This window comes from Centroberyx gerrardi, chromosome 1 (assembly GCF_048128805.1).
Source record: "Centroberyx gerrardi isolate f3 chromosome 1, fCenGer3.hap1.cur.20231027, whole genome shotgun sequence".
In the NCBI taxonomy this organism is placed as follows: Eukaryota; Metazoa; Chordata; class Actinopteri; order Beryciformes; family Berycidae; genus Centroberyx; species Centroberyx gerrardi.
In genome coordinates this window covers 17,225,167-17,248,357 of record NC_135997.1, presented here as the reverse complement: position 1 = coordinate 17,248,357, position 23,191 = coordinate 17,225,167, and the positions used below count along the sequence as shown (strand labels likewise).

The window sequence follows — 23,191 nt, the reverse complement described above, 5'->3', positions numbered from 1 at the left end:
AAAGGTTTCTTTGAAAATACCTTTGAGTGTATTTTTGTGTTGAATGAATCAGCAAGCTGTGTGTGTGTGTGTGTGTGTGTGTGTGTGGTTTGCTGTAATTTGGACCGTGACAGTCTCAGCCCAGGAAGCGCTGTGGTGAAACAAACGTCACACCAAGAGCTCCAAGCTGGCTCTCTGTGAAATTGTTGGGAGTATTTGGAAACTGTAGAAGGATTCTGATCCACATAGGAAAATGCTAAAGGAGTGCTCTTTAGATTTCAGGGTTCAGAATTCAATTTCAGAAGGATACTAAGGCACTCCGACTTGCTAATAAAATAGCCATTTATTGAGGCAAACGCCCAACGGCCCACACATCATGTAAAGAAGCGTCAGGGAGTGGGTCATTTGTTGATCCATGTCTGCTGGCTTGTCTCCAGTATTTTTACATTAGTTGGTCATATCAGAAAATGAAGGTAAGCATGTATACATAATTTACATTTGTCTACATCCTCCTTTCCTTTGACATTCACAGGAGATAAAGACAAAGTGGAAGGTATATCACTGAAAAGCATTTTAGAATGTCAGAAAAGATTAATTAAAACTCCTAACACCAGACAAAAAAGTATAGGAACACTGTGACACATTTGCAACTGTAACAATGACAAATCACCTCAAATCTGTGTATTAAAAATTGCAACTTGGGCTCTGCTATTCACATTGCCACTGTAATGCTACAAACTGCAGTGCACTGTGAGCAACAACAGACAAAATGCAATTGCTTTACACTTTCATCCAGAGAACCTTACAGCACCATGAACTCATATATTGACCCCATGAGAACCAAATCCTGACAATGTTAGTGTCTGGGTCGACCCACTGAACTACACAAGGAAACCTGGCACAGTCACAGCTGTGCTAACAGAAACACGCAACAATCACTCCCATTTTAGTGCAATAAAACATCACAGCTAAAACACATCATTACTCTAAAATCAGTAAAAGTCCATCTTCCAATTATCTCCTTTCTGTGCCATTCCTCTGAAAAATAAAACAAAAATACACTCTTACACACCCCTTTTGAATATTGTCACACAGAGTGAGCTAAGCTCCAGACAGTTTGATGTTAAGGCTTCATATTCGTATTTAGTCACAAAGTAGCACAATCACTATAACATTTAAGTGTTTTTTATTTTCCAATAATGAATAAAACCAGGCATCAAACAAGACAAATGCATTTCCCAAGTGTCAAAATGTTACTATGATCCATGGTGAGGCGTGTAGGTAGGAAGAAAAGATTATAAAAAGGCAGAAAAAATGTACAAATAATTAAGAAGAGAGGGAAATACCACCATGATGAGCTACAAACCAAGAGGGTTTGTGGACATCAGAATTTTTAACTTCATACTAAAATGTCTACTAAATTATTTTGAATCCTGAATACTTATTGAATATAACCTTAACCGGTCCAAAACCTTTTGGTACCCTAAAATCAGAATGTGATGTACAAGAGGAGGAACTGTAAATTTTTAAGTGTTCATCAGGTGCAGCTGAAAAAGTTGTGAAATTAAAGCTGACTGCATTTAAACCACATAGTCGTCGTGTCATTTTACATCAAAACCACAATTGGAGCATTTGGAGCCAAAAGATAAAACAATGTACCACAGCCCAAATAACTGTGGTGTTCACAGTGTTGAGCTGAATCTCTTATCCACAGTGACTTAGAATAAGAGCAAAAAAGTAAAATATATCATTGTCTAGAGAAAGTCCTATACAAGTTAAAATACTGCTTGAAGTGGCAGAATCTCACAATGTAAAATCAGGACTACGCGCTAAAGCAAGTGGCTCATCTGTAATCAGTGGCAAAAGCAGGCTGTGTACCAGAGATGTTCAGGTTCAGTTGTGTGTTCTCACCTATAAGCCGAGCGGCTGCTCCAGCGAGCCGCCCAGCCGCAGTAAGGCGGCACTTAGCCCGGCCTTCAGCGCCGAGTAGTCCGGCTGGTCGGAGTACTGCAGAGCCGTCACTTCAGTCAGGTAGACCTGCAGCGCACCTGCACCAAGACACATACACATATGAGCAAAGGTCATGTAACCACACACCGATTTTATGTTATATGACATAAACAATGTTCAGAAGGATTTTAACTCACTGAAAACTCGCTTCTTCCCAAAGCAGTGACTCAACAGTGCAGGCACATCCTCCATGTACCTGAGATGAGATTTGAAATGTTTTAAAGTGACTGAGATTTTCTGTCAACAAACAAACTATTTTTGCATAATTTCATTTTGGAAAAAAAATGACATCATAACTGAAGTACCTAGTTCAGTGGAACATAGCAATGTAGAAATTTTAGAAGTTAGAAATTGTAATATTTCTATGCTTTTTCAAATTTATGTGGACCTAATGCAGGTGATTCCACTGATGATAAACTCTCTCACCTCCGTTTCGTGGCGGCCACCTGGTCGGGGTTGGTGAGCTCAGCCCATGGCAGCGTTCCTGTGTGCCAGCGCAGCATGCAGAAGCCCAGAGACTGCAGGTCGCTGCGTCGAGATGGGGCTGGAAGAAGAAGCAGCTTATAAAAATGCTTATGCTTACAAAAAAAGCATCACAAACAGCTTCACAAGGCAGAAACACTATGTACACAATTCAACTTAAAAATAAGAGAAACACAAATCACAATCTTATTATGTGTGTGTGTGTGTGTGTGTGTGTGTGTGTGTGTGTGTGTGTGTGTGTCTGCGGCCAAAGAATAAAGATAGACCGGCAGCAGGGAAGGGAAGGGATGAAGGCTGGTAGGGTTTGGTTTATCGTAGACTGCAGAATATGCTAAATAAACAGGTCTGTGTAATTCCCTATCATGGGCAGGAATGTTTTAGTTTTTGACTCACCTGCTCCCTTATGGGCGTCCAGACTGATGAACTCTATGGCGCCCTCATGTTGCGTTCTGCTAGCTTCGCGGTACTCTACATGCTGCCCACCTGGACAGTACCGGAAAGCATGGCAGTACCCTACAAGGTATACCTACACACACGCACACACACACACACAAACACAAGCAATGAATCACATATTAAAAGCAAAAGCACAAAAATTGATACACTGATATGTACATCATGAAAATGTACATTAACTGATATTTCAGGAATCTGCAGTTTGCACTCCAGAATGTTTCTGACCTGTGATTGCTCTCCTGGCTTGATGTAGATGTTTTCTGCGTGAATATCGGCATGAACGTACTCATTTGAATGGATGTATTCCAGCACATCTAACTGCAAGGAGAAAACAATGTCATGGTTTGTTACATAAGCAGCATCATGGGAAACGGATACATAGTTTTTAATGAGCTCTTGATCATGTTTTTTTTTTCAGGGATTAAAGAGTATCGTCCGAAAACGAGTCCTACAAGAGATAACTCACTATTCTACAGGCAAGCTGAAGAATGGCTTTCTCAGACAGCAGCTCCTCTTCCTCCTCCATGACAGACTGCAGAGATCGGCCCATGCTGGGGAAAATCAGAAACCTACAAAAACACAGAACATAGCAAACCTCTGCTATCATCCAAGATGCAGTCATATAATGTGCAGAACTTCACAAGCAGACAGCGCTCTCTCACACCTGTAGGAATCGGCATGTAGACCAAAGCCCACACAGGAAGGAATCCCGAGAAAATTCATCTTGTTGTGCTTCATCCATTTGTCCACTAGGGAGAGACAAGAACATTTCACATAATGTAGTCAGACCTCGTCTCTCAGCCAGTCCCTGTGTATTCAGGTAGGCCTGGTTGAACACACTGTAGGTCCACAACAGGTATAGGAAGGGGAGGCACCCAACTAAAGAGTTTGATACAATAGATACAGAACCATATATACTTTTATTTATTTATACAGCACCTTTCTAGAGCGGGCGTCACAAAGTGCTTCACAAGTTAATTAAATCAAAGTTGTAGGATATGTTCAAGATTATTCTCATAATAAATCAGACTTGTCTTTTAAATAAATCGTATTGGGCGCCCCGGTGGCTCACCGAGTAGAGCGCGGTCATTTGCTGCATGTCCTCCCCTCTCTCTCTCCCATACCTTCCTGTCTCTCTCTCACACTGTCTATATCAATAAAGCATAAAAATGCCTAAAATAAATGGGGGGGTTGTAAAAATGTTACTCCAATTGACTAAGCGCTTGTCTACTTCTGCTTTGCTTGAATGGATTATAAAGAGAGAGATAGATGGTAGTGTTATTTTACTTTTTATTGTGTAGTTAGATCACATGGGAAATCGCTAGCAACCAGCCAGGTCTATTTCAGGCTGCAATATTGGTGGATCTCAACCTCTTCTGACTGGTTTCTGTGGTAGTGTCTGGGTGTCGCCTGAGAGACTCTGTCTTTCAGTTGGCTTGCTCTAACTTCTGTAAACTCTTGACTGTGACACACAATGTGCACAATCCTGAGAGAGAGCGGCAGTTTTGACAAAAATGTTGACAAAATTTAGATCTCTTCTAGGTATCACCTGAAAAATGTACCACAATACACACTCCTGCTCCTCATCTTCCTTATTCTCAGTTTTTCAAAATTGAGGTCCATTCAGTATAATAACCCCTTAACATATGACATTATATCCATTTTGTTCTAAACTTCACGCTTTTCGTCCCTCTTAGAAACGCCTGGGAATAAACATTCAAATGTATTGCTGGAACTTAACTGAAGATTTGACCATGCTAAGCTTGGGAGAAAAGAATTCATAAGCCTCACCAGATGAAGGCTTAGCGGCTCTCTGCAAGAAGTTCTGTTCGTTGAAGATCCTCCCATCTTTAGCTCCCTAAGAGATATCAAATATATATCAAAATCACGTTAGATAAAAGCATAGCAAGCGAGATGATAATGCATCACTTTTTGGATGCTGTATTCAGAAAAACTTCAAAGGCGTGATGAGGTTACACTTACCAGTTTGAGGATGTGATTAGAGTCCTTGGAATTGGACGGTGACACTATTTGCAAGATTGCAAAAAGGAAACAAGGAGAATATTAAGATGTGACAAGACGGGGCTTGGTTCTACTGTCAGTTTCCTCATTTTCATAAGACTGTTATAGTCTTATGAATATATAGTGTGAGTTATAGACTACTGCAGACTATTGTGACTCTCTAAATCTAAACAACATGAAAACACAACACATACCGTCAAAAAGCTATCCTTTCTCCTTGAATCTACGAATGGTAAACTTTTATCTTTTAAATGTTATTAAAATGTGTTTACAAACTTGTTTCCAACTGTGGGTTTGCCTATTTGTGCTAGTTTTATTTTAATGCATTTTATCTTTGTCTTGTGACCTTTATATCTACTTCAAAAAGCGATTTAAAAAATAAAAATGCTGGCTGACTGATTATAGGAAATATGTGATCTAAATATCCCAGACTGCTTCATTGTAACTTTCAAGGAGGAGAGACAGCTTGAAAAAAATTGTGTATATCTTCAGAACTGAACACCAATATCATCGATATGATCTCTCACCATCATAGATCAGTTCTGTTGAGCTCTGACTAAGCAGTTTCACCAACTTCCACTTCCTGCCCGTTGTGTCTGTCACCTCCTCCCCTTCCTCTAGTGGCTCCACAGCAGGAACACGCTTTGCCTTCTTTGCCTTTCCTTTGACTGCACATGAATACAAACACGATGAATCATATTAGAGAGAAAAGGTAAAATGACAGTCAGGAGCAAAAGATAAAAATAAGAAATTTACATGTAGGTCAGTACAGCATAAAATAAATGCAGTGCCATTCAGCCTGCTCTGTGTAATGTCTTGTGTTTTTCTGATGGCTGCGATAGCTCACCTGTTGATGGGGACCTGTAGATCGGTGAGGAAACAGGTGAAGAGACCGGCAAGGAATGGCAATCTACCGTTGTTTCCTCCCCTTTCCTGCTTGTTTTGTCATTCACAGACCTGGAGATCTTTCCCTTTCCCTTCACTGCGCATGGATCCAGTCCCAATGCATATAAAGGAGAGAAAAGATTGTGACAAAGCAAAGAAAAGAGAGGAATCATATTTTCCACAACACTATGTGGATGGATAGAAATCGTCATGCGTTTATTTTTCTGTTTCAGCTCACCTCGTCCAGGAGACTTTGAGACAGGTGAAGACGACTCTAGCGCCGGCTCAACCTCCTCGTTCAGTTTGAAAGTAACTGTGTGTAGTTTATGTGGCGATACCTGGGATCCAACACCATTATCTGTTGACAGAGACCAAGAATAAAGGCATCGGCTATCAACCTATTTTGAACTACACCCAATGTATTCATATAGATCTAATTTTCAAAATCAGTCTTTTATCAGAACGCATTATTGCTCAGAAAATATTGTTGCTTCAAGACCATGTAAATACCTTTAGCCCTTTTACCTGCGACAGGAGTAGAGGAGGGAGCCACAGGTTGGGTGGCACCTTTGAAGGGGGATTTATCTCCCTTGTCCACACGAAGGGAGTTACGGGTCTTTCGCAGTGGAGGACGAGTACATATTGGAATGGACGAGATACACGCAAGGCCTATAGAAGAGAACAACTGACATCAACTTTCACAAGTTAACACCAGTGCAGACATACAAATGTTGTCAAAAGCATAGCTCTTACTTTCTGCGGCTTCATAAGTTGTGTTTGAAGCAGGCAGGCTTGTTTTGTTTACTGATGATGCCGTTTCAACACTTCTGAGTGGAGAGACACCTGAAGAAGTGGTAGCACCCAAAGGTGCCAAACTATCAACAGGAGAAGGAAGCTTCTCCCCACATGATGGACAAAATCGGAAGTCAGGCTGCAGCTTCGTCCCACACTGGGGACAGAAATGGAAAGGCATCCTGCAAAAAACAATTCGATGAGAGATTAGACAGACAGATGGACTGACACACTGACTGACTGACAGACAATAGATATGTCTCAACTCCACCTAGTGTAATACTGGGGCTGATCCTGTGCGTACGTCCTCGCACCCACAGACCTGCACTGACAAACACACAGAGCCCAGTTCTTATTGAGGCACTCCGTCACGAGCAAATTATAATGCTCTTGATATTGCACTTGAACAGCTAAAAAGCTGGTTAGCAGCTAGAGAGGCTGACATTTTAGCTGCTCAAGTGGACAGGATTGCGTTTTCCATACCAGCCAGAACTCTTGAGCCAAATTCAGGTTCATGTTGCCCATGTTGTTTGCAGGTACACTGCATATAAGTTGTTTTTACTATAGCACATTTTTTATTAGCACATATACAGCTGACAAATCAGATTATTCATTTCCACATGACAAATATCCGGCAACTACTCCTATCTGTCATGTACCCAGCGCATGTGTACTTAGTTGTGAAATTATATGATCTGTGCATTGATTATCTGGCAAACTCGCTTAAAGTGCAGAAAATCATTTCACTGCTACAGTGAGAAGCTACTTTAGTCAGTGATTTCCCAGTTTTAAGTTTGGATTAAATTAAATCCTTTTTGTTCACTAATGTTCTTGAAAAGCTTGCCAGTACCTTTCATTTACTGCAGTGATGCACCAGGCAACTGTTTGGGCAATGTACCTGAGAACAGTCAGTGTATGAAATATCAGCAAAATAAACAATAGAAATTTAGCAGGCCAAAATAGAACAAGTCATGCAATCAATGGAAAAGTGTTGAGACTATTGAGATCTTTAACAACAGATGAAACATGGAACCAAGACACAGACACTGTACCTAGGTCCAGCTCTAGATGTAGGCTAATATTGAAGCTGGGAAAAGTAGCACATGGAGTTGTTAGGAGTTAACTTTTTCCGCATTAGGCTTTCACTGACTTATAATGCACTGCATTGAGTGTGTGAACACTTCTGGTGTCTGTAATAGTTGGAAATATCTTGGTATAGATTTTCTACAAATCAGTCAACATGAATGCTTAAATTTGATGCATTTTTGCTACAAACACTTTTTTCTTTGCAAAATAATTTTCGACCTGGCCCATATTTCACTCAGGTAAACCTGATTGACTCATGGGTTTGCCCCTAGTTAACATATGCTAGTCCTGTCCAAGAAAATGATCATTTGTGAATATTTATTGAACTGGAGATGTATTAGCTGAAGTGCAGTTTGCCATTGTATCTCTCTGCTGTATTCTGCTCACTGATAAATGACAAGGATTAACATTGCCCAAAGAAAAAAATTAAATGAATAAAGGGTTTAAATAAACTCTTCCTTTAGAATGTAAAAAAATGTTTCCTTGTTTTGGTTTACAGCCAACATTCTATTGGTGATGAAAGAACGCCGGTTGTCATAGAGATTCATGTTCTGACAAGCACCTTCCTTCCTATCTAACCAAGTAAGATGGTTTATTATATGTCAAAAACTAAGTAACACGATAATTATGGTTCTTTTTCATTGTTGAATATACAGTATTTCAATGAGTGTGTCCCTTCTAAATCTTACTTTTTGTTTATTTTCCTAGTACTCATGATCACTCTGTGGTCACGGGAATACTCTAAGGGAATAGAAGTTCAGACCTTACACGCAATTTTGGTTGCTCGCATTTTGTGGTGATCTAGGAAGTGAAGCTTATTCTACTGTAATGTATGCAAAACAAGTCATAACGACCAACACAGTCTTAGCTAACAGCTAAGGTAGCTAACGTTAGCAGTGAGGCAACACCATGAAAAACCAACCCATTTTGGCATTCAGTAGCTTCAGAAAGCAGCAGGTCCTGTGACACTAACATGGCGTTAATTTAACATGTGCCACTTTCAGATGTGAAAATATAGTAAAGAGCTAACAGTTAGCTAACGCTGAGACGAGAGACAAAGATTGTAGCATTTGAAAAAACCCTGGGGGAAAGTAAAGGGTAGTTCGTTATCGACGGGAGTATCCCGCTGCTGGCTTGGAGCCTGGTGGTCTGTCTTTAAAACTGGAGCCTGGGTACAATTATAGGTTATATTCTATTCCTAAAAGCTTATCCCTAAACCCAAGGCTGCTTAGGTCCCTGTTCAGGTACCTTAGTCCAGAGGAAGGCACTCCTCCCCGCTGGTCAGAGTCAGCCTACACTTCAGGATTTCCAGCAGAAGTGATCTTCTTCTTCGTCTGCTAATATTTTCTGGCACCAAAGTTGCACTGGCCACGTGCTGCCCCCTGTAGGAGGTTAGGACGGACAACACCTGTTCAGTATCTTCAGCAACCACTTCATGATGCATCATGGCTCCTCTGCAATGTTAACATTATGTTGATGCTTGTTGTGAGATATTCGCAGTTTTGTATGAAAATGTAATAAGATGTGGACGGAAATAATAGATACCTAATCCGGATTAAACCAATGTCAGCTAACATTACTTACCAAATATGTCTTCGAAGTGTTATTGGTCTTTAATATTGTGTATGGATATTTTCAGTTAGTCACTAACAGCATAATCACAGCAATGTTTTTTAATAACAGTGTTGTTACTGGAGGGCTGTTATCATTGTTGTTGATATCAGATGTAACTTAATCTTGCTTGCTGCCAGGCCGTTGTTTTTGGTGAAGAGGAAAAGGGGGGAGGGCTTTGAGCTTTCATCAGCATCCACAAACACTTGAACTTTTCTTTCTGAAACACTTTTTCCACATTTTGTGATGACGCAGCCTGAATTAAAAATGGCTTCAGTGGAGATTTTGTCAACAATCTGCAAACAATAATGACAAAATGAAAACATGTTTTCGAAATCCAATACGACTCCTTTCATGACGGAGTTTCTCCTCTGACATGCACCATCATCTGTGGGACCTGATATTGACATAGGTGTTTCTTCTAACTTATGTCCAATCAATTGAATTAACCATAAGTGGACTCCAATCAAGTTGTAGAGACATGTCAAGGACATTGAAAGGAATTTGGATCCATTATTGACTCAAAACATTTCAGATTTTGAATTTTAATTATTTGGTAAAAATTTAAAGTTTCCTTCCTTTCCACCCACTCATTCAGGCTCATCCCCACTTCATAAGTGCTCAATTTACAGTTTTCCCAGTCACATTCATTAAAATCTTCTTTTTGGCTATGTTTATATAATGGGATGTATTAATGTAATGTAAAATGTAGTTACTTATATATCCTTGGCATTATTAAAATAATATTGGAAAAAGTACTGGAAAAGTACTTAAATTTTACTTGCATCATGGTGAAGCGATTATTATTTACAGTCCTATGTGTTGCAGGAACAACATGCAATAGATTAATAGCGGCTACGGGACCTGATATCCACGGCACCTTTGTACTCACTGACTCAAGTCTTATTTTCATCCATTTTCCTCACAAACTCCCCTCAAAAAGTTACCAACTTTTAATTACGTCATAGAACATGATGTGAACCTTTGACATGGCTGTGAAATGTTTCCAAGATAAGTAAATGAGATATGGCTTCAAGACATGATTAAATAAATATTTAAACATTTATTTTTAGATATAATTTACATATTTGGCATATGAAAGTGTTTGGCATGTTTGACAATATCAGATCTATATTGCAGGCCAATCTTCATGATATAATCAAACAAATTAGATTTTAGTGATAATTTTGCTAATATTTGAATCTGTGGACTGAAATTGTGAGAGTGTGAAATATATATCGGTTTACATTAATGATCAGTCTTAACTAAATATATCATGTGATCAGGACTTATACTATTCAAGAATAGATGACAGTGTATCATAAATAACCCTTTGTGTGTGAAACTGTTAAATCCAGTTAGGACAAATATTCTCACATAATATGTCTTTTTCTACTGAGTGCAATTATACGTTACACATTTTTAATGTAAAATGTCAACAGTATATACAAAGAAATGGTACAGGGGGCATTTGGATTCTAAATGCTCACTATGAAGGTAAAGTGTCTGATATAAAAGCCCCATTTCATTTTCTTACTTATACAAAGGCTTACTCCAAAAAATTGCAAAAATGTAAAACCAAAATGTGGGTTTATTAGCTTTGAAAAATTAAAACACCCTGCAATCTACATGCCCCTGCTAACATATGAAGGTCAGACTAACACCTGAAACACAGAGACTTCCATCCAATAATGTAGTTATGGTTATGTAATTTAGCAATGGAGTCTTCTAGTGCCCAGAAACCTAGAAGTTAGAAACTTACATTATGCTAAAGCAATCCTTCCTGGATGCAGCACCTGAACAACTCATTTTCATTTTTTGTTTTTTTCAACTGTTGTATTTGCTTATTAACCACAGCTTCAGTATTCAAAGCTCTGGCTTGGGTTTCCTCAGGAGGCCGTTTTGACGCTCTGACACTGAGCAGACTGGAATGAAGCGTGAATGCTTCTCAAAGTGCGGTCTGAGGACCTCCAGGTGGCCCTAAGGAGGAATCCCCGTCAATATAGAATAGTTTAATTTTACTGTTATTTAATTTCCCAGAAGTTAGCCTAATGAGAGAATGATGACTATTTTGGAAGTTTCACCGGACTGTTTACTCACACCCACAATATAGAAAGTTATACAATTCTGTAACGTGATATCTTATCTACAAAACTCTACTCTACAAACTTATATTTGGGGCTCATCTGGGATCTAGTGTAAGGGAAGCAGCCCCAAAGACTGTTGAGTCATGTATAATTCAAAACAGTAGGCATGTTTGACAAGTGAATAAAACCAAAACCAAAAATGAGTAATTCAGGAGTCTGGATCCAAGTCCGCCTCACTGTACCTGATGCTGCCTACAGTACTGTACAGTAACATTATTCTCTCTAGACATTTCATGTCTACAAAACAATTTGAAGTTATCCAAAATAAAATATGAAGAATAGTTTCACAGACTAGACTTGTGTTGAATTGTTTTCTATTAAATAAATTTACAGTTTTTTTGCACAGGTTTCAGACAAAAAAATCCCAAATGAATGTGTGCATTTTGAGATCCATTTATAAAACAGGATGAAGAAATGCACAAAAAGGTCAAATAAGTGTATAAAGATAAAAATATGTTTTCCTGAGGTACTGCTCAGTTTCTACTTTCAATATCGGTGACCCATTTACCCCAACTATCAAACCATTGAAGAGCCAATTTTGTAATTGCGTGGCTTGGTCAAATTGTATTCCATAATTTACATTCTGCAGGCAAACATAATCACAAGTGTTGATTTAGGAAACAAAATACATAAGTGCTAAGGTGGAAAGTAACTCTGGCTTCATTCCACTAGCAAGATTGCCGAGCTAATGCTGGATGGACAATTTGAGCCACGGTTTTCTTTGCTGTAGCGCCAATGAGGTCGCAGCGTTACTCTGGACATACACAAGTATCACATCAGTAGTACATAATCGGTTGCTGGTGGGTAGCGTTTCCCTTCAGTTCAGCCACAGCCAACTTTTCTGCGCCAACAAAGAGGAAATGAGGTGACCGTGGTTAACATCAGTCAACGTTTCTCTGGCTGTAGAAAATGAATGGACTAAGTGCCTTGCTCGCAGTGTGAATGCATGCTAATGTTTCAGCAAGTAAAGAGAGTATTCACATATTTATAACATTACATATTTGGTATCGCAGCATGCTTTGTGGCACCCTGTGGAGTGGTGAGGATGAGGCAGGCAATATGGAGCGCAGAAGTCATGCCTGGAAATGTGATCAGCATATTGAACCGGTGATCAAAGTTGGACATTTAAGCCAGGCATTACAGGAAATAAATGTGCCAATATGAATCAATTACTTAAAAGACTCATTTCATGAATTCAAATGAAAATGCCCGTGTTCAAAAGGCACTTGACTCTGTACTGACTTAGCAGAAACACGTCAATAACAGTTTATCAATAATGCACTGGTTTGTGGGGCAGTGGTCAGCAGTTAATGTTAGTTTTACCTAACATAAAATACAATATATACTCTATCTTTGTTAAAAATCAATGTCACCACGAACGTAGATGTCTTATCAAATGTAATCCATTCCTATTTTACACCAGTATTACAGAGAGGGGGAACTAAAATGGCTTCTCGTTGCTGTGGAGCCTAACATGAGCATTTGCTCCTGTCCGAGCCTTCTGAGATGTCTGGGTTGGTGGGTCCGTTAGCTCGGACGGTCCCGTCAGGGATCCAGGATTTGTCGACACACCGCTCCATCCTCTTCATGACGAGGTCCAGCAACACATCCACAGCATGGCTGACGTTCTGTGCGTTCGCTGCACTTGTCTCAAAGTAAGGGATTCTGCATGGAAGAGAACACCGAAAACAAGGATCAGGAACTGCTGATACCATTTACAATGCAGGACAAACATTTGGAAAGGGCATTTAAACTAAAAAAAAACCTCAAAATTTAAACTCAAAAACATAAAAACACAAAAATGTATTGTACTCTATGCCCAATAAAACTGACCGCCCAAAACTTCATATGTGTCACAAGTATGGGGTTGACCCATATCTTAAAGTCATTTACAAACATTTTTTGAGGCACAAATCCATTGAGAACTTTTTGTATTCATTACAGGTGTGTCGAATAGGCCCAGAGCAGGATATTTTATAAATGTGCACAAATATTTGCCTTTCAAGGAGGACCAATCTATTCTGACATTCTCCTGCACAGACTTAGGCAAACAATGCAGCCACTGCCTTCTTGACAAACGTTTGAGGGAGAGGTTCATGTACAGATGGATCCAGACTGACACATACCCGTACTTCTCTGCCAGCTCACGGGCCTCTTCTTCTCTGACTGCCCTCTGCTCCCCCAGGTCACATTTGTTGCCACAAAGAACAATGTCTGGATTTTCGCAGTACGCGTGAATCTGTAACTGGCCTGAAAAACACAAGCAGCAATTCATCATGTATTCAGCCCAATTTTATGGCCTAGTAGATTACAACGCTGTAACTCAAAGGACCTGGACCTGAGAGAACAAATAAAGGATCATTTATCTGTGGGACGATTTGCAGGGCTGGAAAAAGGCGGAGGAACAAAATTGACCTGAAAATTCCACTTTGGGCAGCCCAATGCAGTGGTGGACCTGGCTTGTTGGTGCCCAAGGCAATAGAGAGGTGAAGTCTGATGTAATTTTGTAGGCTGTAGAGTTAGCGTTTCAACCACTTGGTGTGTAGTCCAAAATCCCATTGAAAAATGGAATGGGATTTGCAAGAAACACCAAAAATCAAGTCTGTGCTACACAGAGGCTTACTAGCTATACTTTGTTTTGTTCCATGAAATAAAATACATCAACTGACAGCACTTTGTGAATTTTCATCTTTCAATTACTTTTTATATAGCGATTTTTGCTAGAAAAATGCTAATTATTTGGGAAAGGGGACGTCAGCATTCATTAGCCTGTTGCTAGCAACAACTGGAAACAAGGGTTAGGCAACTATAACTATATATGAACAATAAGAACTATAATAACTACTCAAAGCAACACTATGAAATCATAGTAATTTGAATGCACAACAGTCGGGATGAAATGAGAGGTAAAGGAAGTCACTCATGACCTCTGTGTCAAAGCAATGGTTCAGTGCCATTAGATGATTAGCGGGTCGGCACCTCAGCGCACGTCATGGGAGCTTATTTTAGGGGAAAGAAAAAAATGTTCCATGCTATACCAACACTGATTCTGGATAAGAGCATCTGATAAATGACTAAAAATGTAAACGAGAGGACATACTCATCCAGTTTCTGACGTTAAGGAAACTTTGTTCATTCGTGAGGTCGAACAGCAGGAGGAAGCCCATTGCATCCCTGAAGAAAGCAGTTGTCAAACTCCGAAACCTGACAACATACAGACAAAAAAAAAACACTTCATAAGAAATGTCATTCATCATGGATAAAATACGTCTTTGAAAACAGCTGAAGACAACTCCAGGTTGGCGAGTGTGAGAAAGTAGAAAGTAGGAGATGTCACTTCACGTACCTCTCCTGTCCTGCGGTGTCCCACAGCTGAATGTGGATCTTCTGCCCTCGGCCCGTAGTTCCATCTGGACCGTTTGACCTGTATACCTGGGGGACAGAGACAGGGGAGGTCTAAATCTTCTTTGCACTCCATTTAACATGGGATATTAAAGTTATTAATTTAAAATTTTAAAAATTACCTTTTCACCTTGTTAGCTAATTTTCCATGTCATAATATACAGCTATTTAACAATAAATGCCATTTTCTTGTATGTTAACATCACAATCCCATTAGTTTTACTTCCTGGAAAACTTCATGGTGTACCAGTAAGCGAACATGAAAATTCCAACCAATAAAACCATCACATATTTTTTAACAAACCCCCCTAACCCCTCCCACTATATAAAACTGCCCTTCTCTCCCTGACGGATATCCCATTGTTTTCCCATTTTTTCCCCATTTTTGAATGATGCCTCCCTACGTTATGTCCCGCCCTAACGTCCTGTTTCAACCGGAAATGTCAAATTATGGAAGTAAGACACTCTCAAAATGCAGTTTCATTGTGACTTTTAAAGCGTTTCTACCCATGTTCTGATGTGGGAGCAGCCAGCTCTACTCTGGTGTCTCTGGTAACAAGCCCCTTGCTCTGTAGCTTTAGGATTAGTCCGCTCTCAACCTGAGTAACCATGAAGGATGGGTTAGGTTACTGAACTGAGCTGCTGAGAAAGGTTGACTTGTTTAGCTGCTGCTCTGCCCTACCTGCTTCTTAGAGGATGCAAACCATTTAAAGTATCCATCCAATTTATTAAACGCCTGTGGCCACTGGACAGGCTTCTGTGACACTGCATCCACCTCATTATACCACTGCATTTGTTAGGACTTTAGTGATTTTTTGGTCCAGGATGCATCGTTGTCACTCTTTATGGATTTTCCCAGTGAAAGCCAGCTGGCACAGCACTGGGTGGTCTGAGGACACAGTGAAACATACTGCGCTTCAGCCGTGACAAGAAAGGACAAATGTGTAAACAGGACCCAGAACCACCAGCTAATGTTAACTGTGAGCAATTAAGACTGCTTATTAACAAATGTTAGGTATCTCCATATTTAAAATATATTTTTACTTATGACATGCCTATATCCAGTACAAGTCCCTGGAAGAAGACAGAGAGATAACAGTATACAATGTCTGAAAGGCAGCTCTAAACCAGAAAGTTTCTTAACTAATGCAATTTTTCAGTTGAAATGGCAATTGTCCGAACTTTTGTTTTGAAATTTTCACTCAAATGAACACACTGTGTGATTGCTACATCGCTAACTATATATTGTGAGCCAAAGGTCAACAGCATCAATGAGTGCATACTGAGTAAATACTGAATACTGTATTGCTCTGGTGTTTGCCAATATGGTATGAAGTGTTTATTCTTAAGGAGGGTGCTACCGTTCAGCCACATTAGTCATCCTCCGAGCGTTACGCAGATTCGTTTTGCAACACTCATCAGTAGTCTTTTGTTACAAGAGGTTTGCTTAATCGAGTGGGAATGCATTTAAGCTCCTAATTAGGCTGCCATAAATGTTTGTAGCTCGCACTGAAACAAAGAAATGTTATATCACAAGGGGAGAGTGGAAAACGTGTGCTTTTTTAAAATAACATGCTCATTTAGCTTTAATAAAAAATGATTGACCACTAATTGAGAAGCCACTATATCTAGTCACTAACCAACTAGTGACTAGATATAGTGGGCAGTGGCTTCTCAATTAGGTGGTTCTTGAAGTAACAGAGAAAGGTTTGAAAGAAGACCCACAGTCAACAAGAAATCCTAACAATTCAAAATGCCAAAAAATAAGAATGACTTGAGAAAACAGTATTATTCCAAAATGTCCCACATACAACCCAGAAGCATGTAATGTAGCAGAAGATGTCAACTTACCACTCTCTTTTCTCTAAAGTCTATTCCCACTGTAGTGATGAACTTGGAGTTAAACTTGCCATCTGTGTACTGGTAGAGGAAGCTCGTTTTTCCCACTCCCGAATCCCCGAGGGCTAGGAATTTGATGAGGTAATCGTAGTCCCCATCAGACATAGTGAGTGCTTATATCTGACACACACACACAAAACACAAAACACACAAACCTGAGAACAATCAACATCCTCTTGCCTAAACTTCTTCTGTAAACCTAAGGCAAACTACTTGACACACTCTAATCAGAGTATTTTGAGATTTAGGTCTATGTACAAATGAGACAACACTGAGATCAAATGACAATATACTGTGTGATGAGAATATGACTTCTTTCCCCAGATTATGGAGTGAACTTGTAAAGGAAAGAGAGTGAAGTTGTAAAGTAAAGAGATGATAGAGAGAGAACCAAGGTGACACACAAACTGGATCTGAACCCACACAGTCAAAGCACCCTACAGTTCCCCGAGCAGCTCACCAATCCACTCAAACACGCATGGAGCGTTCGACATTTACGGCTGTCTGATTATCCGGGACAAGTGGAAAGTGTGGTACGTACTTCTAGTAAGCTACAGATTGCCAGTTACAAAACAGGACGTCTTTGATACTGTACATTAGCCAGTTGTCTACCCCAGGGCTAAATAAGGGCTAGCTGGGGCTTAATTATTAGCCATTTGTCCACTACAGGGCTAATACATTATCTGTCTCCTTGAAGACATTTAGATAATTTGTCTAACATTTTGTTGCCAACATAGATAATTTTTAATATGAACTACAGTTTCAAATGAACAATTATAGAACTTAGATATTAATTTCTCATGAAGAGCTGAAGGACTGATCACCTCAATCTGTGTCCCGTTCTGTGCCTGGCTTTTAGTCAGTAGTCTAGTCTGTAGTCTTTTTAGTCAAACTGGTTGGTTAATAGTATGCAATCTACATTCACTAACAGTACTGGCCATCATCTTTAGATGCGCTCCATCCTCACTCAGGTGATGCAGGTTGACCAGGAGCATGAACAGCTGTCAAACACTACAGCAGGTCTGCCTGTGCCAATTTTCTGATGTAGTGTTGCGTGAACGAATGTCCCGCACCTCACAGAACTCAGTTTACTACAGAAGCCAATCCGAATTTGGCAACGTGTTACATTGTACCCATTACAAAACATAGTGACAAGACTGTGAGACAGCTTAGGCCTAGGCTTCACTTTAAAACTATTAACTATGCATAACCATTACCGTAAGTAACCCATTAGATATCGCAACATGGCCTAAAGCAATATCCATTTCCTTTATGTGAGGGAAAACAGAGAAAACAGGCCGAGGCCTACCCACATAAGACTCACGTTCTATGTGGATTAACTTGTAGTCAATTCTGGGAGAAGAAATACATATCAATTTAGCCTTTTTTTCCAATATGATGCAACCCTTCTAGAAATGTAGACACAGTAGCCTAGATAGAAGTGCTAATCTGTGTACCATGAAGTCTTTCCTGTTCTTCTTGCTGACACAGTAACAGGAAACACTTGAAATCCCTCTGTCCCTCTGCGGCCACTCACACACACCTAACCAAATGATATTTCAGTTTTTGCCTACACACACCATCACTACACTGTGGCATGAAAGTACTTAGAATTAATTATATATCTAGTTATATAATTAGAATTTCCACAGTGAACTTTCCCCTGATTAGTAGACTGTTTTTCTTCACGTTTTGGGCTAAAGACTGAAACATAATGAGAATTACAGCATAGAAATCCAGCCTTTTCTTACAGCTACACAATGAGAATAAGAAGCAGATATCTACTGGATGTTAAATTCCCAATCGGCAAGGTCTACAAATTCCTACAGTACAAACTAAGAAAACATAGCATGAATCATATGACCATGGCATAGAAAAGGATTCAGACAAGTCCAACATTCTTCCACTGTGACCGGCACTGAAGCCTTCATCCTAAGCAATAAGCAGCTTAAGGTCTCGTGCAAAATCAAGATCCATGATAAATGCGGTGTGATGGAAGTGGTTTGCTCAAGCCGGTGATGTGCCTCAAAGGTTGGTGAACTATGAACACGAAGCCCTGCAACTATGAAGTCTGACGCTCCGCTTGTGGCCTGATCTCTGCAGCTACAGGCACAGAGTCTGTCGGCACGAGGAATTTGTATTATTTTTATTTGTTTTAAGATTTTACTTTGCACTTTTAAGACACAGGCCTTTGGAACGGCCTGGCCAAGGAGCTTAGGCCGGCTCAGCATCATCGTATAAACCAGTTCTTAAAACTTATATTTACGTAATGATCTTTAGTGCTTGACAACCACTTTTTACATGACGTTTTCAGGTTCTTGCTTTGCTTACATTGCTTTTTACTTTTTACTACTGATGTTATCTGATGCTTTTATTTAAGCTCTTTGTAAGTGTGTTTTGAAATGTGCAATGCAAATTAAAATTTTACCCTCTATGTGGCAACCTGACCCATTAATCCACGCAGTCTAGACTCTTCTCCTCCCTGGCTTCCCGATGATGGAAAGACCTTCAGGCCTTCACAGCCACTTTCCATCAGTGTACACTGAAAAAAAATCTTCAAAAAAAAAAAAGCATCCCTACCTTATTAATAATATAAATAAGTCGTGGCTATTAGCAGGCCAAACTTTCACTATCTGCCTTCTGTTGTTGACGAATATAAATAATAAGGTATGGTTATAAATTGGTACCCCACAGTGAAATGTATTAATCTAACAGGCTAAACTTGCTAGCAAGCTCGCTCCACATCTATCAATGAACTAAGTTGCTCCTCCTTCCTCAGGCCACAACATGCACATTCTTTGTATTCACATGTAAGCAAGGTGGTTTATTCACTTTAACATGACAACTTCTTGCCACTTTTCATCTTTCCTGCATTGTCGCTCATCTTCCATTTGAAAGGCCCTCTGATACACAAAAGTCCCCAGTGCATGTATTTTAAAATCCTTCAGCAGTGTGATGTGCAAGACGTCAAAAATAGTGAATACTTTTTTGAACCACTTATTCTATTTGGATATTAAAATGACAATTTGTTGAATAAAGATACACTTAGGCTAAGTAGTCAAATAGCCTTCATTGAGTCACTATTAACAACTCTGAGAGCCAAAAGAGAGATTACTCACCAAGGACCATGTTTATCAGCATATATATTTGACATTATCTTTTTTCCACCCGAATAATTGACATCATTGAAAGTCCTGACAGAAAACTGGCTGTGCTGCTATCCAAACGAACTTGAGTCAGTACAGGATATCTGCATGTTACTTGCAGTGGCCTAAGTCAAGCAAAACCACACTGTTGAAGATGCAGATTATGTAAGTGAATTACCACAGACTATCACCAAGATAACTGAGCATGCTCATTAAGAAACGACATATTGGTCCAATTCAAAACATAGATAACATGTCCATATGGCGGTTGGTAAAGTGAAAAGAAGGTGGAAGTGGTCATGCATATTAGTAGGCTACACCTAGTACATAAAACTGTGTTGAAAACTGAATTTTCAACACCATTTTGTAGTTATATCACACTATCTAGTCCTATCACAACTTGAAAAGGAAGCACAAAAGCTATGATGGCAGGGCAAGATCTTCCGTTATGTTAGGCAACAAAATACTCTGAGTGCAGTAAAGGAAGCAGTGAGAGGAAATATTTAACTCTTATCCTAATTACTGTCTAACACAGACCGTGCTGAACGTAAAGTGAACTCTAATGCCCTTATCAGGCTTGATTTCCAACCTTCTAACCCTTATCCCTTTACTGGATGTAGACTTCTCTAAATTAACTATAATGATGCTGATCTAACTATTCACTTAAGTCAAAAAGGTGGAAAGGAGTTGGTTTTAAGAAAACATGAATTCTTGGCCAGAATACTTGGCAAGACATCTGTCTCCTCTTAGCCTACATCAAAATCTAGGGCTACATTGTGAATCATTGGCTGGGAGACGGGTGTTTGTCTGCCCATTTCCAGCTTGCCTTATTAACTTGCCCATATTGACCTTTCTGCCTCAGAAAACATGTAGGTTAACCTAATCTGGGTTAAATCGGTCCACTTTTAAAGCAAAAATAACAACTCTGTACCTCTTTATAGACAGCACCTGAGGCCCTGTCGCACTAAAATACCAAGGTGTTACAGAATATAGTATTTCCCTTCAGTGGAAAGGTCTTACAAACAGCATTTACACCATGTGACACTAAAACGATCCACTCAGAGTAATGTAACTGAATTCTTTCAGGTGGGGTGGAGGCTCCTCACAGCAGGAGAGGCTCACTGACTGTGAAATGGTAGTGAAAACACTCCATGACCAACTACTGCAATTAGGTTAACCGAATGTTTTGGTGTCTAGAACAAAATATTAAGAAACATTTTGTCTAGTATGGAACTGATAGCTATAATATAAAGCAGGATTCTCCTGACAATTTTGTGGAGGACTGACATTTTCAATATTCTCAATTGTTGTACTTGTTCATTATTGAAAACTACTGACATTTTGCTGATTGTCTAATTGTAGTTTAATATGGGGGTGAATAGCTGTAAGGTGGTCAGATTGTTTGGAGGACCAGCAGGTTGAACACTGGAGCAGCTCCAAGCCGTACCTTGATATCCCTTTCAGCTGGCATTTCTTCCTCAGCTGTAGCAGCAGGACTGAGGGAATTAGCTGTGTTTGCCAGGCAGCTCCTACCACCCACACAGACCAGCAAACAAAAACTGGCTTTAATCAGACGTCAAGAAGAAGTGCAGGACCCACCCTGGGCAGCGGTCCAACACAGAGGCTGTCAGCTCCTCAGGAAAATGAGGAAATGCAGATACCATAAACTTAAGCCACTGTAACTGCACAAGATGAAAAGGGATGTAGCAGAAGGGCGACACTAAATGCCTCGGCACTCACTTGCCACACAATGTGCTAAAATGATATGCCACTTTTTATAGATGCCACAAATCTATAAAAAGTAATGGGTGATAATAGATATGAATGCCAAGCATCTTTAAACTCTGGCATCCAATGTCACTAACTATCCAGTCATTAAAATACCTGTTGAAGAAGCCCAACACCAGCACCAGGATGTGAGAGGATACATGAGGCATGACTGAAAACTCATTCCCACGATGAGACAGAAACTCATCAAATTGATTAACTGAAACAAATGCCAACTTAAAACAGAGAATGACCCTGATCTAATGACCCTCAGCTGGTCCTCATGTGGTCGTCCTGGGTGGTCAGATGACCTCTCACACAGAAATGACACTTTTGGAGATGATATGGATCTCTAGAAGACATTTTGCAACTTCCCACCTTCATCTGTCACACAGAAATATAGCAGCCTACAGTATGTCTGCCAGACTGCCTGGAAACTGTTAGGTGTTAACTACTATTCCTGCAGGGTGAAGGACTGATTTATAATCACAACACAGAGGTTTGTCTGTTTAGCTGCCGAAAAGAAAAGCTAACATTACAGTTGAGAAGAGAAGAAGACAGGTGTAAAAAAAAACACAAAAAAAAAACAATCAAGAGAAAAAAACATGTTTCCCAGCGTCTGGTCTTGGATTATGTGAGGGTTCAAATTGAAGAGCTGTAAGCAGTTTATCAGTCATTGTAGCAAATAATCAGGCTAGCAAGCAAGTTAAGCAAACTTTCCAGCCTCTCGCTAACTCCAGGCAGATGCTAGAAACTGTTTTCCCCGAGTGACATTTCCTGAAAATACACTTACCAGCCCCTGGGCGTTGCTGCGTAACGTTTCGTGATTAATAACAGCTGTAAACTAACAGTGAGGCTTTCCCGAAAGGTAAACTAAATCAGGACCGTGCTTTCTCCGTCGCCCCTTTGGGCCATTAGTTGCATTAGCTGCCTAGCTTCATTAACACCACACTACTTACTTTCCGTGGTATTCATGCTGAGGAGAAGCGGCTCCTCCCACGAAGCTCGGGGCCGTTGGTTACTCACCAGCTAACTGGAGGGGAAACACCACACGGCTACAAAACCATCTCACATCTCACGCTCAGCTCGGTTATTGTAGACCTGCTGGGGTCGGAAAGGAGCTTCAGAAATCTCCGCCCAGGCGAAACACTTTTAAAGTGCTTTAAGAGTGTGGTGGATGGATGAAAGGTTAACGGGGCTACAGGATGCTCCGTAACCCCTGCTGAGTGGAGGGGAGGTCGGTCCACCAGGCCCGGGGCATGTTGTGCTGATTCACTGCGGGTTTCTTCATGTGCAATAACTATCATAATGTAGTTACTGTATGTCAGATTAAAAAAAGTCTCTAATTTGGGATTCCCAAAAGTAAAAATTAAAAGTTCAAAGCGCTTTTGCACCATCACACACCAGCACCTTTGGGGCACTTCACCCCAGGACTCCAGCTACAGTCCATAAAGAGGAGGAAAGTGCATCTTGATGACAGGGTTTGCCCCACAGAGCCTGACATAC

General features: G+C 40.1%; 2 protein-coding genes across 6 annotated transcripts; both read right to left on the bottom strand.

The window, feature by feature from the left end:
* On the bottom strand, positions 1–9,016 carry vrk3 (VRK serine/threonine kinase 3). 3 transcript variants are annotated; one of them, XM_071910269.2, is made up of 16 exons: positions 8,962–9,016; positions 6,589–6,809; positions 6,346–6,504; positions 6,074–6,193; positions 5,798–5,932; positions 5,478–5,618; positions 4,912–4,955; positions 4,720–4,786; positions 3,593–3,677; positions 3,395–3,497; positions 3,154–3,246; positions 2,866–2,998; positions 2,416–2,533; positions 2,127–2,185; positions 1,891–2,027; positions 1–1,017 (listed from the first exon to the last, which is right to left on the bottom strand). In XM_071910269.2, the coding sequence occupies exons 2-15, from the start codon at positions 6,806–6,808 to the stop codon at positions 1,891–1,893; spliced, it is 1,614 nt and encodes a 537-aa protein (XP_071766370.1). In that variant the 5' UTR covers position 6,809; positions 8,962–9,016; the 3' UTR covers positions 1–1,017. The 3 variants fall into 3 exon arrangements, with proteins under 3 accessions (XP_071766370.1, XP_071766371.1, XP_078143563.1); XM_071910270.2 differs by having other exon boundaries at positions 6,361–6,504; XM_078287437.1 differs by lacking the exon at positions 8,962–9,016 and adding an exon at positions 7,478–7,520.
* Positions 9,017–10,724: 1,708 nt separating this feature from the next.
* On the bottom strand, positions 10,725–22,770 carry rab27a (RAB27A, member RAS oncogene family). Of its 3 annotated transcripts, none has more exons than XM_071910273.2 (6): positions 22,645–22,770; positions 16,725–16,892; positions 14,818–14,903; positions 14,572–14,675; positions 13,598–13,721; positions 10,725–13,136 (listed from the first exon to the last, which is right to left on the bottom strand). In XM_071910273.2, the coding sequence occupies exons 2-6, from the start codon at positions 16,875–16,877 to the stop codon at positions 12,941–12,943; spliced, it is 663 nt and encodes a 220-aa protein (XP_071766374.1). In that variant the 5' UTR covers positions 16,878–16,892; positions 22,645–22,770; the 3' UTR covers positions 10,725–12,940. The 3 variants fall into 3 exon arrangements, with proteins under 3 accessions (XP_071766374.1, XP_071766373.1, XP_071766372.1); XM_071910272.2 differs by lacking the exon at positions 22,645–22,770 and adding an exon at positions 22,479–22,638 and having other exon boundaries at positions 16,725–16,927; XM_071910271.2 differs by lacking the exon at positions 22,645–22,770 and adding an exon at positions 22,479–22,638.
* Between the last annotated feature and the right edge of the window lie 421 nt (positions 22,771–23,191).